This window comes from Chiloscyllium plagiosum, chromosome 36, assembly GCF_004010195.1.
Source record: "Chiloscyllium plagiosum isolate BGI_BamShark_2017 chromosome 36, ASM401019v2, whole genome shotgun sequence".
Lineage (NCBI taxonomy): Eukaryota > Metazoa > Chordata > Chondrichthyes > Orectolobiformes > Hemiscylliidae > Chiloscyllium > Chiloscyllium plagiosum.
The window spans coordinates 36268027-36282267 of record NC_057745.1 but is presented as its reverse complement, the minus strand read 5'-3'; the positions used below and the strand labels follow the sequence as shown (position 1 = coordinate 36282267).

General features: G+C 43.6%; 1 protein-coding gene across 3 annotated transcripts in view; it reads right to left on the bottom strand.

The window, feature by feature from the left end:
• Window positions 1-1962: 1962 nt before the first annotated feature.
• Window positions 1963-14241, bottom strand: part of LOC122541109 (calcium-binding mitochondrial carrier protein SCaMC-3-like) — a 130791-nt gene continuing 118512 nt past the window's right edge. For all 3 annotated transcript variants that reach the window (XM_043677675.1, XM_043677674.1, XM_043677676.1), the window contains one exon: window positions 1963-10016. In XM_043677675.1, the coding sequence (XP_043533610.1) occupies window positions 9832-10016 (185 nt within the window). In that variant the 3' untranslated portion in view covers window positions 1963-9831. The remainder of the gene's footprint in view (window positions 10017-14241) is intronic.

Sequence of the window (14241 nt, the reverse complement as noted above, 5' to 3'; positions counted from 1 at the left end):
CCTCCCCTATCAGCGTTCCATAAAGACCACTCCCTCCGTGACTCCCTCGTCAGATCCACACCCCCCACCAACCCAACCTCCACCCCCGGCACCTTCCCCTGCAACCGCAGGAGGTGCAAGGCTTGCGCCCACACCTCCCCCCTCACTTCCCTCCAAGGCCCCAAAGTAAACTTCCATATCCGCCACAAATTCACCTGCACCTCCACACACATCATCTATTGCATCCGCTGCACCCGATGTGGCCTCCTCTATGTTGGGGAGAGAGGCCGCCTACTTGCGGGGCGTTTCAGAGAACACCTCTGGAACAATTCCTGAAGAAGGGCTTATGCCCGAAACGTCGATTCTCCTGTTCCCTGGATGCTGCCTGACCTGCTGCGCTGTTCCAGCAACACATTTTCAGCTTTCATGAGATCTAACCTTGTTAATCAGTCTCCTTGTCGAATGCCTTATTGAAGTCCATATAGATCACTCTACTGCTCTGCCCTCATCAATCTTCTTTGTTACTTCTTCAAAAAACTCAATCAAGTTTGTGAGACATGATTTCCCATGCAACATGAGGGCCAATGTTTTTACACAGTTCATATGTGGAATGTGAGTACGGTTACAACTTTTAAAAGACACTTACACAAGTACATGAATAAGAAATCTTTGGAGTGATATGGGCTAAGCGCAGACAGGTGGAAATAGTTTCGTTTGGGATTATGGTCAGCATGGTTTGGTTGGACTGAAGGGTCTGTTTCTGTGCTGTATGACTCAATACTTATGCCCCACAAACTATTACAAAATGTAAAACTGTGCAAAACCTCAATGGGACCACTAAAATTGCTGATTTGCTTGATTGACTGCTTTTTGGAACAAAATCAATTCACACCAGGTTTTGTTAGTGACAGAAAAATAATTCTTTATTGTAAACAAACTAAATTTCAATAAAAACAGGGAAAAGTATTTTGAATCTATTACATGGAAGCTAATTTATACCCCAACAAAACCCAAAATACATGGAATTATATAGATAAAAGTCAAACAGTTTAAGATATATGGGTGGAAAAGTATAATCACAAGTAAACAAAATTCGAAAAATCATGAGTCCAGAAATCAAGGTTGGGTTAAATTGAGTTAAATCTCCTATGGTCTTTACTGTATGACTTTTAGCACTAATTAAGCACTGTTGTCTATACAGTGATAGTTGTTCTTTGATTTGATGTTTGACCTGGTAGCACCAGGCCTTTTCCTGCTTAAAAATGTTTTCTTTTAATCAGTCTTTGTTTCCTATTGCTGTCCCATACAATGAGAGAGGGAGAGAAATGCTTTTTATTGATATTTGGGCAGCTAGTTCATTGAACAGTATAGTTTGGTCGTTTATCTATATGATATCTGATGAATTGATTAGTTAGCAAGATTGTTTCTGGTAGATTGACAGTTGGGTGAACTGTTAACAGGTGGGTTGCTTAGCTGGTGAGTTGATCTTTGATACATTGGCTAGTTGGCAAGCTTGTCTGATAGATTGGCTAAGTCAGTGTTGTTTGAATTGATTAGTGGTGAGCTTGTTTCTGGGAGAATTGCTAATTGGTGAGTTTATCTGTGTTTTGGGGCATGGTGGCGAGCTGCCTTTGGATTTGCTAACTTGACAAGCTGGGTTCTGGTTATTTGACTATTTGGTACGATTTTTTCTGGTGGATTATTTAGTTGGCTGATGGCATCTGGTTGATTTTAATTCAATTTTTTAAAAAAATCTGGAACTTATGACCATGAAACCATTGTCAATTGTCAGAAAAACCCATCTGGTTCACAAATATCCTTTAGAGAAGGACATCTGCCATCCTCACCTGGTCTGGCCTACATTTGACTTCAGAGCCACAGTAATGTGGTTGACTCTCCACTGCCCTCTGAAATAGCCCAGCAAGCCACTCAGTTGTATCAATCGCTAGAAAATCACAATAAAGAAATGAAACTGGACCCAGAGCAAGTGGACTGCAGCGATTCAAGAAAGCAGCTCACCACCACCTTCTCAAGGACAAATAGGCATGGGCTGTCAATACTGACCAGCCAGCGACACCCAAGTCCCAAAAATGAATGAAAGAAGCTAGTTAGCAAACAAGTCTCTGGTTAAGGCATTATTTGGTGAGCTGGTTTCTGGTGATTTGGCTAGCTTGAGTTGACCACTGGTGGATAGGCTAGGTAGGCAGGGGTCTCTGTGTAGTAATTTGGCATAGTGATCTCTAGAGGATTGGCTGATTGGCAAGTATGCCTCTGATATTTTGACAAATTGGCAACCTATTCTCTCAATTAGTTGGTTGGCTGAGGCTTCTGATGGTTTGGCTAGTTAGCTGGTTCATTGACTACTTGTCAAATGGATGTTTTATGGGCTGGCCAGCTGACTCAGTGGCTTCCAAATGGGCAGTCTGATCTGAGGCTGATTGGCTTTTTGGTAAATTTAGTTAACTGATGGCTTTACTCTCAAGTAAACTTTTTTTACACTTTCAACAGTTGGCAAGTTGTTTTTTGATAGTTTGGCTAGTTGTCAAGTTGTTCTGTAAGAGATTTATAGGGGTGCCCTATGGATGAATTGTTAGTTGTCCAATTGGTCTCTGGAAGATTGGCTGATTGGTGAGCTGAATTGGCCTATGCTGGATTATCTAATTAGTGAGTTGTACTGTGGATTGAGATGTTCTAGAGATGGTCTATGGGGAAATGGCTAATTGGTGACTGGGTCTCAGTAGCTGGGGAAGTTGACAAGCTGATTTAAGGTGGATTAACTTGTGGCGAACTGGTTTCTGGTGCACTCACTATTTGTCAAGCTAGTTCCTAGTGGATTGGTTAGTTAACTACATGGTTTCCCATGGAATTGCCTGGTTGGCAAACTGGTTTCTGATATTGACTAGTTGGCTTGGTGATTTAGTTAAAATGCCACAGAGTGGTCAGTTCCATGCTTTACTTCTGCTTCAGGACACATTGAGGACTCAAGGGTTAAACATTCCACTACCAAAGGACTTACTGCAGTATCAACTGATAACAATAAAAACAGAACATCTCAGTAAGGGGGGAGGCTGAGAAATGGAGCCTAGTGGAGCCACACGTGTGGATTCCCCCTGTTGCCCCAGACAGAGGTATTTGCCCTTCCTAGACAAGACTGATAGCCTCGGCCACAACCCTTTTTTATCTGCCTCCTGCTCCCACTGTCTTACTTCCTCTCCAGATTAGCATAGGTATGTGAATCCCCCATTGAGAACAGGCAAAATCCTTCTGTTTTAATCTATTCCCATCAACACATGATCATGAAGAATATGATAATCAATTTCTGTAATCCAATCACAAGTTATCACAGGACATCGACATTCATCGGGTTTTGTAAATTCATAATTACCTATCTTAAACTATGTTACGACAATTGCTCATGTGACTGATAAGCCTTTTGTTTAATCCCTATAAAATATGCTGTCTCTGTGTGTAGGGCAGGGATTTGTGGAGAAGTGTCACCACAAGTAGATACACGGCTACTTTGGGAACATTTTGAATCTCTTGCTGGTTGTCTGATAATAAAACATTTGCCATTGTACAGAATCCTGTTGTCAGAATTTGTGGAACAAAATATACATCAACATTTGGTGCCGTGATTCGGATCTCAACATAGGGAGCGTCTCACTGGGCTGAGTAAATGACACGAAAGTCTGAATTGAACAGAACAGAGTGGTAAGGGCGCCCCTGGGTATTTTACCCCAAACTGCTGCTTGTGTTCAGCCAGACAATCTGTCCCTCGCCCAGTGGAACTGGTACCATGAAGAGGTCGAATGTACCACCTTGACCCAGCTTGTAAGGTGGGTAAGTTTTATCAGATTGCTCTGAATTGCTGCGGGGTGACATTGACTACTCTGTATTGTTCCTGTAGGAAAAAGGTCTGGACTGGTGACCCCGGTCAGGGAAGTGTTCATCACTACCTGACGGCTTTGGTTTACGGAGCTGCCTCTTTCAGATATGGGCAGTGGAAATTAATATATTATAAGGAAAGAGGGCAGGCTCAGTAAATTTTTCACCCCGCAGAATTGATATGGCCAGTGGAAATTGTTTATAGCACAGCAAGGAGCCATAAGACAAAATGGAACAGTCTCTCTATGTAATTGGGAAGGGGGACAATCTGTGAAAAAATACCTGATCAGGAAAATGGTTATTGGGACTGTAGGCCTCTCTGAGAGATTGGTCATTTTGCTAAGTTTTCATATGCAAATTAAACTTAGGATATCCAGTTTGAATTTTTGAGTGATTGTGATGGTATGTGTGGTGAAAGCTTTCATTTGAATGGTGAATTGATTCCAAAACTATGGTCTAGCACTTTTAATTGTGATTGCATTAAAACAATTGACCAGGGTGTCAGTGTTTAATCCTGTCTGTTTGGGTTTTGTTTTGTTGTTTTGTTCTGGTTTGTTTGATTACAGAATGCTGGGCTGAATTCTAAAATACCAAAGAAAGGCTGCCCCTGGGGACAAATAAGTCTTGTCTCACTGAGAAGGGTTGGTCTGCCATCTCACAGAGGTCACAGAAGTGCCCTGTTGCAAGAGTAAGGTGGGGGGAGAGGAAATATAGAGGGTGTGTTGTTGTAGTAGTAGGGCAGGATCCATGCGATCCAAAGCCTGGATGTGTTTGGGAAGGTGGTTATGGGCCATCAGTTCCCTAAAATTAAAGAGATTGCAGAGCGCATCCTGAGGGTCCTTTCGGGAGGCTCTTCCACCATCCCTATTCCCCTCAGTACTCCCAAAGTTACCGTCAGTGCTGAGCAATCTGACCAGGTGGACCAGGTCGCTGCTTTGGTCCCTCCCGGCCACACAGGGGGAGGCTGTTACAATTCACAACAGTGGGCTACAAGTTAGTTGTGTCAGTAGTCAACAGGGTTCTAGTGTCCGGATGGAAAGTGATGGTGATTTGTGAAGCTTATCTGCTTATTCCTTAATGAAAAAATCTCCTCGGACTTTAACATTTGTTCATTAAGTGGAGGAATTACAGTGAACTTTATATAGTTTAATTAAAAAATCGTAAAACAGGGTGTAAATGTGGATCTGGATATTGTTTTCAGAAAATGATACTGGTTAAATTGAATCTTTGTTACAGACTCGTTTACCTCTACTTAATTTTCAGACTGCTGCATCTCCTTTGTCAGTATGGAGTGCCATTCGTAGCTTTATTCTCTTTCAATGTCCCTTCCTCACTGAGAACTGAAGTGTCAGTTCAACATTATCTTGCAAAAAAAAATCATGTAACAAAGGTTAAGATACTGTTGTAAATATCTTTGTCTTTGGGTTAGTCATTATTTGTGTATATGAGGCATCTTGACAAGACTTTTATTAATGCTGCCACAGTCATTTCACAGCCTAGGACATTATAAATGAGCAATGATTGATCAGAACTGCTTGAAAAAAAACAAATTGAGGATTTAAATTGAAAGACTAGAACCAGGTAATTATATTGGAGTTCAGTTGAAAACTGCACATTCTACATTATAGCACTGGATTTTGATTAAATGGATTTCCAGTTTATATTGAAAACTCTTAATAAAACTCTTAATTATTACTGGGATGGCCAGAATGACTCCAAATTGCACTCTAAAGGTCATACAAAAATTGAGTTTGTTCAGCTGCCCTACGATCATAATGCACCTTCAGCCAGTATTGATGAATTTCATTGGGACAGGAATACCACTGACCTGCCACTTGAACATGCAGACTTCACTTTTTATGTGGATGGCAGCTCCTTTATTTCACCCATAGGTTAGCGATGCTCTGGATACGCAATTACTATGGATTCTGAAGTGGTTGAATGTGCAGGTTTTGATACTCCAGTCAGCACAAAAGGCTGAATTGTTTGCCCTCACTCAGGCTTGCATCCTGGCAGAAGGGAGTTCAGCCAATATTTAAGGGACTCTTGCTATGCTTTCAGCATTGCCCACGACCACGGAGCCTCATGGGAGCATAGGGGATTTTAACCTCCATGGGGCAACCCATTAGTAATGCTGTTTTTGTGCATAATCTTTTGCAGGCCTCACAGTATGATTCAGCCCAGTGGTGATCAAATATTTAGCTCACACTGGTGCCACTGACTGACTCCAAGGGCAATGCACTAGTAGATGCCGCCGCCAACCCGGCAGCCTAATGCCCCACTTTCCTGGTTCCATTGGGCTCATAGCAACACCTTGTTACAAAAATTAGGAGGATGGGTATGCCAAACATGGTGAGATACGTCGCTGACAGGGGACGCCTTTGCAGGGGAACACAGACTGTGGGTCATAGATGGGGTGCACCCTTGATGTTCATAACAAACTGTGGGACAGGTCTGTGTTCCTTCTTTGCTTTTACCAATCTTGGTGGATTATGTACATAACTGTACACACCTCGGCAAGGAGGGAATAGTCAGCACTTTGCTACAAACCTGGCGGCACCCTGATTCCCAAAACAATGGCTGAGAAACGAGCCAAAGCATGCTTGATCTGCAAAAGAAAATGCTGGAAAAAGAATGCCTTGCAGTTTTGGGACTACTCTCTTGCCTGGTACCCAGGGTACAATGTTATAAGTATTGTTTGGTAATAGTAGATGTCTTCAGTGGATGGATTGAGGCAATCCTGACAAGGGATAACACGGCTGCAACAGTGGTAAAAATATTGTTGAGGGAAATAATTCCCCACTATGGACTCCCAGAGACAATAAGCTCAGGCAATGGGCCACAGTTTAGGGCTAAGATTAACCAGGAGATTTGCAGGGAACTAGCAATAAAACAACAATTCTACTGCACTCTCCACCCAAAAGCAGCTGGAGTGGTGGAATGAGCAAATGGTACCCTCAAAAAATAAGCTGACAAAGCCAAAACAAGAAACAGGCCTCAGTTGGTTGAAGGTCCTACCCTTGGCCCTGTTCCACATGAGGGTTATCCCTTCACGCAAAACCAGTCAGTCTCCTGCTGAGGTGGTTTACGGGAAGCTCATGAGGACCCCATGGGGACCAGGGATAGTCTGACCCCACCCCGTCCCAAGGAGACTAGATATGAACACCCCGAGAGGGGAGGTGAGGGTGTACCTACAGGGGCTAACCAAATCTTTCCAAAGTTTTTCATTTGCAGGTATGCCAGGCTTACAGAGAAAGTGACAGTCTGCCTGAAGGAGACTATCCCACTGCTGAGCCAGGACTGGGAATGAAAGAGCCTAGGACCAAGATGGGAAGTGCTGCTAATAATTCTCACGGCTGTGAAAGTACAAGGCCATCTTCGGTGGTTACACAGAACCGACTGCAAAAGAGTCAGTGCAGAAACAGACAACAACTAAGGACAAGGATGTTTTCCATACTTGTGACCTTGGTGACTTTGGGAGAGGGGGGCCTTGAGAATAGATGGATTCCAGACTCACAGCCCTCAGCATAATACCTTTTTGCACCTAGCCTATCAGACAACCCACATAATGGGAAGACACATCCACTGCTGAGTATGTGCCCACATGCCTCCCCCCACTTGGTGGGAGGAATCCCTTTGTGACCCATACCTTTTCGCTGGCACGAACTGGCCGAATGGCCACGGCGTTGAAGCATTTCCGGTGACATTTCTCACACCGATGACACAGGAGAGTAGCAGTCGGCAGGGTATAATCTGACTTCATTTAAGGGCTGGTATCACCCTAATTACAACCAATTGTGTAGGCCCCCTCCCTTGTTGTTCTCAACAATACCATCAACTACACCATTTGTTTCAGGCAGGAAGGGAAGCCCACCAAAGGCACTTATGTGGGAATGAGTGAATGCTCCTCTACCATCCCTGGGTCAAACCTATGCGAACTTAACAGAATATGTGTACTTTATATTTGATTGGTCTGGCATCCACAACAGAACCACAGGCCACCTCTGGAATAATCCTGCTCCCAGGCTGTGGGGTGGTGTGCTGTTTCCACCCTGACAGCTTACAAGGGTTGAAAGCCAACCCCTTTAGGGATCATGCTCCATGGGGTATGTTGTGCTGCACCTACATTCCTAATGAGTCCACTAACATCACTGACCTCTTTAAACACATCACACAGGAAATTCAGTTTCTCCAAACTATCGACAAAGGTTTCAGCGATGGCAAGGGAGGGTGGTCACTAGGGGGCATTCTTGGAGGATTGGGAGGCCTGCATATCGGAATTACAATACTAATTGTGATATCCTGCATTCTAGTGCTTCGGTGGCTGTGGCCACTGTTGTCCAGATGTTTTCACAATAGACTCTGAGGAGACCTGGTTGATCATCAAATGATCAAAAGGAGGGAATGAGGAAATTAAAATGCCACGGGGGGGTCAGTTCCAGGCTTTGCTTCTCTTTTAGGACAAATTAGGGACTCGAGGGTTAAACATTCCACTACCAAAGGACTTACTGCAGAATCAACTGATAACAATACAGACAGAACATCTTAGTAAGGGGGGAGGCTGACTCTACCTCAGGAATGCAGCCTTGTGGAGCCACCGATGTGAATTCTCCTGTAGCATCAGACACAAGTATTTGCCCTTCCCAGACAAGACTGATAGCCTTGGCCACAACCCTGTTAAACTGCCCCCTGCGCCCACTGTTTTACTTCCTCTCCAGATTAGCATAGGTTTGTGAATCCCCCAATGAGAACAGGCAAAATCCTTCTGTTTTAATCTATTCCCATCAACACATGATCATGAAGAATATGATAATCGATTTCTGTAATCCAATCACAAGTTATCACAGGACATCAACATTTATCAGGTTTTGTAAATTCATAATTCATAATCGTAATGACAATCGACCATGTGACTGATAAACCTTTTGTTTAATCTCTATAAAAATACTGTCTTTGTGAGTAGGGCAGAGATTTATGGAGAAGTGTCACCACAAGTAGACACGGCTACTTTGGGGACATTTTGAATCTCTCGTTGGCTGTCCGATAATAAAGCAAATACCATTGTACAGAAACTTGTGTCGTCCGGAGTTGTGGAACAAAGTATACATCAACTGTTTCTGTTCAAGCAGTTGGTTGGTTTGTGAGCTGCCTCCATTGGAGTAAATGGTTAATGAGATATACTCTGATAGATTAGAAGGTTGTAGAGATGGTCTTTGATGAAATAACTTTGGTGAATTGATCTCTGCTGGCTTAGTGGTTTTTGTTGGATTACCTAGTTGGTACGCCTGTCTCTGATGAATTGACTCATTGGCGAATTGTCGTTAGTGCATTGGCTGGTTGTTGAGCTGGTCGCTGGTGGATTGGTTTGTTGGTGAGCTGGTTTCTGGTAACTTGGCTCGTTTTCTAATTAGTTTCTGGTGAATTGCCCAGTTCGTTCTGGTGGATTGGGTAGTTGGCAAGTTGTTCTTTGATGAATTGAGAAGTTGTAACAGTGGCCTTTGATGGAACGGCGAGCTAGTGACCTGTTCTCTGGTCAATTGCCTTTGTGATGAAATAGGCTCTGGTGGCTGAGCTGGTTGGTAAGCTGGCCTTGGTTAAAGTAGTGTTTGGAAGATTTCTGCTCATGGGATTGGTCCCTTGTGTACTTTCTGATTGGTGTGCTGGCCTTTGCTGGACAGCATTGTTTGGTTGCTGGCCTTTAGTGAATGATTTAGTTTCTGGAGAGTATTTGGGTCAGTTCTGGAAGCTACTAATTAGTCTGCAAATGGCTTTTGGCTAAGGGCTAGTGGTCTGCTTGCCACTAAGCAGACTATGGGTGCACTGGATAGCTCTACTAGATTTCCACTAGAGTTTCTGCTCATCACATCTGCTAATAATATCTCCATTCCATCAGGTCCTGCTTTTCTGGTTCAGGATTGAAGAGAAGGAGGGGAAGAGTGAATTAAATGTTTTGGCTTTTCATGGCTGTTAATAGGAGGTGAGGCCAAGGAGATTTTTCATTTCCTCATAAACAACAAAGCTGATGCTTACAGCAGGGACCACTTTCATGCAGTTAGGCGTGAATCCTCGATAAAGACCGAATAAGCCTTCTTCTCGTATGATGTTGGAGAAGTGCTGGTGCATGCTCACATGTGGCCCACCTCCAACAATGGCTGTGTAAAGAAAAATAGCTGAGTATTTTAGTCCAGGAAAAGTGTTATCCAACCTGAAGATTTTGTCTCCTTTCCCATCTTGCTTAAAAGGATTATACGACCTGCCATGTCAACGTACCATCCTGTATGAGCTGACAAGCAACATGCTTCACATGTGTTGAAGCAGTTTGGACCAGAATTTGCAGGCACGCTTGTCCAATTTGCATGCAACCACATACACACATGTGATGCAACACATATATCAATTCCAGGTCGATAGAGCAATGGCAAGTGGAATTTAATCCTGCTAAGTACAAGGTGATGAATTATGGGAGGTCTAATAAATGAAGGATAGACTCAACAAATGGCACAACCCTAAAGAGTACTGAGAAATAAAGGGAACTTTGTGGCAAGTCCATAGATCCCTGAAGGTGTCAGCACAGGTAGACAGGGTGGTGAAGAAGGTATATCGGATACTCACCTTCATTAGCCTGGGTATAGATTATAGGAACAAGGAAATGTTGTTATAACTTTGTAAAATATTGGTTGGCCATAGTTGGAATACTGTGTGCGGTTCTGGTCACCACACTATGGGAAGAATATGATTGCACTGGAGAGGAAGCAGGGAGATTCACCAAGATGTTGTCTAGGATGGAAAGTCTCAGTTATGAGGAGAGACTGGATAAGCTGACTTTGTTTTCCTTGGAGCAGAGGAAGCTGAGAGAGGAATTTGATAGATATACAATATTATGAGCAGCAAACTTTCTCATCACTAAAACTACAGAGGGATATAAACAAGTTAAGTGAATGGGCAAAAACTTGGCAAATGGAATATAATGTGAGGTTTGCACTTTGGCAGGAAAAATAGAGGATCTGAATATTATTTAAACGGAGAAAGACTGTAGAAAGTTGCAACACATTTATGCATGAATCACAAAATACTTATGTACAGGTTCAGCAGGTAGTAAATAAGGAAGGAGAATGGTCAACCTTTATTTCAAAGAGAATGGACTATAAAAATAGGGAGGTTTTGCTAAAGCTGTACAAGACACCAGGTTGACCAAGTGAACAGTTTTATAGATCATTGAATCCCTACAGTGTGGAAACAGGCTCTTTGGCCCAACAAGTCCACACCGACCCTCCAAAGAGTAACCCACCCAGACCCATTCACCTACATTTAACATCTGACTAATGCATCCAATCTACACATCCCTGAACACTATGGGCAATTTAGCATGGCCAATTCACCTGACCTGCACCATCTTTGGATTGTGGGAGGAAACCCACGCAGACATGGGGAGAATGTGCAAACTCCACACAGACAGTCGCCCAAAGCTAGAATCAAACCCAGGTCCCTGGTGTTGTGAGGCAGCAGTGCTAACCACTAAGCCACCATGCTTTGCCCAGTTGTGATACACTGATCTAAGGAAAGATATTCTGCCATTGAAGTCAGCCCAGAGAAGGTTCACTAGGTTGTTCCTCGGTATGAAGGTATTATCTTATGAGGAGATGTTGAGTTGTTTGGCTTAGAGTCATTGAATGGCAACTTATTTGAACTATAAGATTCTTAGATGGCTGCTTGCCAAGGTAGATCAGAGATGATATTTCCCATTGTGGGATAGTCTAAGACAAGAGGGAATAATCTTCAAGTAAGGGATGAGGAGAAGTTTCTTCTCTGAGGGAAGAGAATCTGTGGATTCTTTAAGCAGATAGCTGTCAAGTCTGGGAAGTCAAAAATATTCATGGTTGAGACAAACAGATTTTTAATCAGTAAGGGAATCTAGTGTTCTAGGGAAAGACAGGAGAGAGGAACTCAGGATTACTAGATTTACCATGATTTTGTTGAATGGCAGAGCAAACACAATTGTCTAAATGGCCTATTTCTGCTCCTTTGGGGTAGTGTCACTGAAATAGTAATCCACAATTCCAGGTAATCTGTGGATATGTGTTTGAATCTCACCATAGCTGATGTGAAATTTGAATTCAATAAAAATTCTGGAATTGAAGGTTAGTCTAGCTGTCACCATGTAACCACTGTTGCTTGTCATAAAAACCCATCTAGTTCACTATTGTCCTTCCCTGATCTGGCCTAACTGTGATTCTTGACCCACTGCAATAGGGTTGACCATTAACTTCCCTCTGAAGTGTCCTAGCAGTTCAAAAGGATCAAAAGGCAATTAAGGATGGGCAACAAATGCTGGTACAAGCCAGTGACATCCATAATCCATGAAGAAAAAAAAAATGTATTCCTGTAAATCTTTTCATCTATCTCTTTCATGCATTCACATCCTTCAAAGTGTGGTGCCCAGAACTGGAAAAGTCATCCAATTAGGTACAAATGAGTGTTTTATACAGGTTTATTATAAATAACTGCATTGCCTTTGTATTTTACGCCCATATTCATTGAGATCAGGACCCTTTTTTATTAAACTGTGCTCTAAATCAGTCCTGTAAGTTTCAGTTCATCCAGGTATATCCACCCCTCTGTTGATGCACTCCATTTAGAATTGTACATTTATGTATATTGTCTCTTCTTCCTACCAAAACAAATCACTTCACACTTTCCTCGGAACATCTTTCCTCAGATAATGAAAGCAAAATAGTGCACAGTACTGCTAGTGTGGTCTCACCAAGGCCCACCACAACCCTAACAAGACATCCCTGCTCCTGTACTCAAATGCTCTCGCTGTGAAAGCCAACACACCACTTGCCATCTTTACCACTTGCTGCACCTGCCTGCTTACTTTCAGTAACTGGCATACAAGGACAACTAGATCTTGTTTCACTTTCCCCTTTCCCAATCTATTACTATTCAGATAAATGTCCTTCCTGTTTTTGCCACCAAATTCGGTAACCTCACATTTATCCACACTATACTTCATCTGACATGCATTTGCCCACTTACTCAATTTGTGCAAATCACACTAAAGCATCTTTGCATCCTCCTCACAGTTCAATCTTTGACCCAACTTTGTATTTTCTGCAAACTTGGATACTGCAAACATTTAGTTCCTTCATCTTAATCCTCTGGGTGAAAATCTTTTTTCTCAAATCATTTTGAGTGGGAGCAGCGGCCGAGTAAAGGCGAATCCGGGAGACTACAGCTAAGGTAAAACAGTTTGTTTCAAAATTACTTACCTGTAGCGGGCAGCGGTGTTTTTATTCTCTCTTCACAAAAAGAGCGGGAGCAGCAGAGGAAGTGACGGCAAACAGAGGGGCAGCCGGGAAGGAGAACTGTGAGTATAAATACTCACCCTTTAATCACCAACGGTCATTTGAGTGGGAGCAGCGGAAGTGAGGTTGGAGCGCATAGCTGGGCGGGAAGGTAAGTGATTAGTATTTGAGTGGGTGTGTTCTAGACCCCAGGTAAGTGACTCAGTGTTATTGACTCAGTGTTCTTGTTTCTGGAGAAAGTGTACAGTCATGGCAGCGCAGGCAGTGGAATGTTCCTCCTGCAGGATGTTTGAGGTAGGGGTGACCACCAATACTCCTGCCGATTTCGTCTGCAGGAAATGCAGTCAGATCCTGATCCTCACCGAACGACGTAGGGAACTGGAACTGGAGTTGGATGAACTGAGGATTATTCGAGAGGCTGAGAGGGTGATTGATAGAAGCTACAGGGACATAGTTACGCCGGAGAACAGAGGGAGCTGGGTAACAGTTAGAGGTGGGAAGGGGAAGAAGCAGGCAGTGCAGGGTTCCCCTGTGGTCGTCCCCCTAAAAAATAAATATACAGCTTTGGAAACTGTTGGGGGGGACAGCGTTGCAGGTGTAAGCTGCAGTGAAGGGGTCTGTGGCACTGAGACTCAGAAGGGAAAGGGGGAGAGGAGGAGAGCGCTAGTTATAGGGGACTCTCTAGTTAGAGGGACGGACAGGCGGTTCTGTGGACATGGGCGAGACTCACGGATGGTTTGTTGCCTCCCGGGGGCTAGGGTCCGAGACGTCTCAGACCGTGTATTCAGAATCCTTAAGGGGGAGGGTGTGCAGCCAGAAGTCGTGGTGCACATTGGCACCAACGACATAGGTAGGAAGAGGGATGGGGAGGTCATTCAAGAGCTCAAGGAGTTAGGCAGGAAGCTAAAAGCTAGGACGGACAGAGTCGTCATCTCTGGGTTGTTGCCGGTGCCACGTGACAGTGAGGCAAAAAATAGGGAGAGAGTGCAGTTGAACACGTGGCTGCAAGGATGGTGTAGGAGGGAGGGCTTCAGATATTTGGACAATTGGACTGCACTCTGGGGAAGGTGGG